The 3,439-nt window shown below is 36.9% G+C and overlaps 1 protein-coding gene across 1 annotated transcript; it reads left to right on the top strand.

The window, feature by feature from the left end:
- The first annotated feature begins 1,249 nt into the window (after window positions 1–1,249).
- On the top strand, window positions 1,250–2,523 carry LOC113467310. Its single transcript, XM_026823418.1, has 2 exons — window positions 1,250–1,799; window positions 2,504–2,523. Exons 1-2 carry the CDS (start codon window positions 1,367–1,369, stop codon window positions 2,521–2,523), a joined length of 453 nt encoding a protein of 150 aa, XP_026679219.1. The 5' UTR covers window positions 1,250–1,366.
- The last annotated feature ends 916 nt before the right edge of the window (window positions 2,524–3,439 follow it).

The raw sequence follows: 3,439 nt of genomic DNA, 5'->3' as shown, positions 1-3,439 counted from the left end.
TTTTTTTTGTAAATTTGGGGTTTTTTTTTTTTTTTTTTTTTTTTTTTTTTTTTTTTTTCACATTTTCTCACACAAAATAATGAGCTCTGATCTTGAAATTTGTCGCGACGACCTATGAACTCAAAGCGAGTAAGTTTTAGATAACACTTCAGTCGATCATTTAAGCCCGGTTTTAGCGTTACCTATGTTAAGCTACGCCGAGGAAGGCCAATAAATGGGTGGGTGGCTTAAAGTTAATTGGGTAATTGTATTTTTTTTTTTTTTTTCACATTTTCTCACACAAAATAATGAGCTCTGATCTTGAAATTTGTCGCGACGACCTATGAACTCAAAGCGAGTAAGTTTTAGATAACACTTCAGTCGATCATTTAAGACCGGTTTTAGCGTTATCTATGTTAAGCTACGCCGAGCAAGGCCAATAAATGGATGGGTGACTTAAAGTTAATTGAGTAATTGTGGGATTTTTTTTTCACATTTTCTCACACAATTGAGCTCTGATCTTGAAATTTGTCGCGACGACCTATGAACTCAAAGCGAGAAAGTTTTAGATAACACTTCAGTCGATCATTTAAGACCGGTTTTAGCGTTACCTATGTTAAGCTACGCCGAGGAAGGCCAATAAATGGATGGGTGACTTGCACACTATATTGGGAATAAAGGGAGTGCGGGCTCTAGTCTTGATTTTAAATCATTACATGAAAGTAAAATTAAAAAATCAAATCAAGAATAATAATAAACTAAATATTAAACAAATTAGGTAGGTACATAGGTATTCTTTAACCACGATCGAATAAACTACGGGCTAAAAAATTCCCGGAGGGACGGGCCCAGCTTGTTATTAATGAATGCACGAATTGTGATATGCATGCCGCGGATTTAATTTGCTTATGTCGTGGGGATTTCAGCAATTTACTTACTTTCTTAAAGATAAACGGAGTAATGAGTGACGAGATAGTTTGCCCACGATGTAATTCACTTTGTGTAATCAATTACAATGAAATGAATGCGAGATGTAAAAAGCTCAGAACAATTAACAAAAAGAAAAGGTACTGTAATCATTGTGAAAGCTTGCAAGTTTGAATAGGAGAAGTTTATGATGCACCTTGTCAAATGCTTTCGAAACATCAAAATGAACAGCATCTATTTGCTGACAAGACTCAATTACAATGAAAGTGTAATCAATTACAATGAAATGAATGCGAGATGTAAAAAGCTAAGAACAATTAACAAAAAGAAAAGGTACTGTAATCATTGTGAAAGCTTAAAAAAAGGAACTTTCTTTGACAAAACACACTTGCCTATTCAAAAGATAGTTGAGTTCATTGCAAATTGGCTCTCCCGTTCGCCTCCTAGAAACCGGTTCCTGATGGATGAAGTGGAACTATCATCTCACTCAGTTACAGACTGGGCCAGCTTTTGCCGAGAAGTATTATTGAAATGGCAAAGTATCAATGTTGACAATGGAAAGATTGGTGGACCTGGCAAAGTTGTTGAAATTGACGAGGCAAAATTTGGACGAAGGAAGTACAACCGAGGAAGGATAATTGATGGAAAGTGGTTGTTTGGAGGAATCGAGAGAACGGAGGAGAAGAAAATATTCTTGGTGCCGGTGGAGAAACGAGACTCCTCCACTCTCCTGCAAGTGATCCAGGATAAAATAGAGCCTGGAACCACAATCATCTCAGATTGTTGGAAGGCGTACAATTGCCTCTCCGATGAGGGATTCACACACTTGACTGTGAATCATTCATTCAATTTTGTGGACCCTGACACAGGGGCCCACACACAAAATATAGAACGCCTGTGGAGGGAAGTGCGTTCCCACGTGCCGCGATTTGGTGGGATCGAAAAACATTTCGATGGTTATTTGGCAGAGTTCCACTTCAAAAGAGCTTTTCCAAAGCACACCACCAGATACCACCACTTCTTCAAGGGCCCACACACAAAATATAGAACGCCTGTGGAGGGAAGTGCGTTCCCACGTGCCGCGATTTGGTGGGATCGAAAAACATTTCGATGGATATTTGGCAGAGTTCCACTTCAAGAGAGCTTTTCCAAAGCACACCACCAGATACCACCAGTTTTTCAAGGCAATGGGGATTTTATATCCCCCTGCATACCTAGAAAGGTACGTACCTATTATCAGATACCTTCATTAATCTATACCTAACCTACTACATAATTTATTGGTGCATCTTTTTATAACTCACAGTAGGTAATTATACTATCCTCACCTAATAGGTACCTATTTGTCATCATTATCGTGTTTCAGATGCTGAATTAATCTTTTTATAACTCACAGTATAGGCAACTACTATCCTTACCTAATAGCTATTTGTCATCATTATTGTGTTTCAGATGCTGAAAAGAAGAAAGAAAACAGAAAAAGAGAACATTTTTATTTAATTTATTTTCTCAAGAAAATCAATTAGATAACTCACAGTAGGTAATTATACTATCCTCACCTAATAGGTACCTATTTGTCATCATTATCGTGTTTCAGATGCTGAAAAGAAGAAATAAAACAGAAAAAGAGAACATTTTTATTTAATTTATTTTCTCAAGAAAATCAAGTAGTTCGTTTTTTTTATGTTGGCGAATAAGAGAATTAATTTTTTTCATCTTTGTGTTGGTCAACATGGCGATAAGGTAAGATTTCCGTACGGATTTTGTTCCCTCGTACGGTAATACACCTGTAAACACTGAAAAGATGGCCGCTGTGCTCGTCAGAGTTGTTCGTTGTTCGAAGTATCGTGGATCGTGGAAATAAGATTTCAAAGTTCGTTTCTTAAGTGCAGATCAATAAAAAGAGAGAGGGAGGGAGGGGGGGGGGGTGGAATGTAAAACGGGTTACCCAAATAATGGTTTGGTGTAATTTAACAAGCAATCTCTCTCTCTCTCTCTATTTCTCTTTGTGGTGATTAATTGAAAGGCTATGAATTCGGCACATGTTTTCAACAATATACCTACCTAATTAGATCTCATGGACAAGAACAAGAAACTGTGAAACTGAAATATCTATACCTATCTGCAACTTGAACTATAGGAACCTGTAAAATGAAAAGATGGAAGCGTGAAATTGAAACAGAATAATACTGGACTAGAAATTTTAGGAACTTGTGAAATGAAAATATGGAGCTGTGAAATGGAATACACTTCTAGAAACATACATAGGTTGCTAAGGGAAATGAAGGAAAGAACCTGTGAAATACAATGACAAACAATACCTACCTACACTAATAGAAATACATGTAGGAACCTGCTCCCCCCTCTTCCTAATCCTCACCTGAATAACCTTTATCCCTTTAAATGAAGAAACAAGGTGCGTCAGAAGTGGGACAACTTCTAAAAAATTAAAATTTTGATTCCAAACAAGCGTTTGATACTTTGAGTAGGTATTTAGGATTGACAAGTTTTGAGTACATACTTTGAGTATTTT

The sequence above is a fragment of the Diaphorina citri genome, unplaced genomic scaffold (genome assembly GCF_000475195.1).
Source record: "Diaphorina citri unplaced genomic scaffold, Diaci psyllid genome assembly version 1.1 scaffold22, whole genome shotgun sequence".
Classification (NCBI taxonomy): Eukaryota; Metazoa; Arthropoda; class Insecta; order Hemiptera; family Psyllidae; genus Diaphorina; species Diaphorina citri.
The sequence above is the reverse complement of the archived record's forward strand: the minus strand, read 5'-3'. Positions and strand labels throughout refer to the sequence as shown.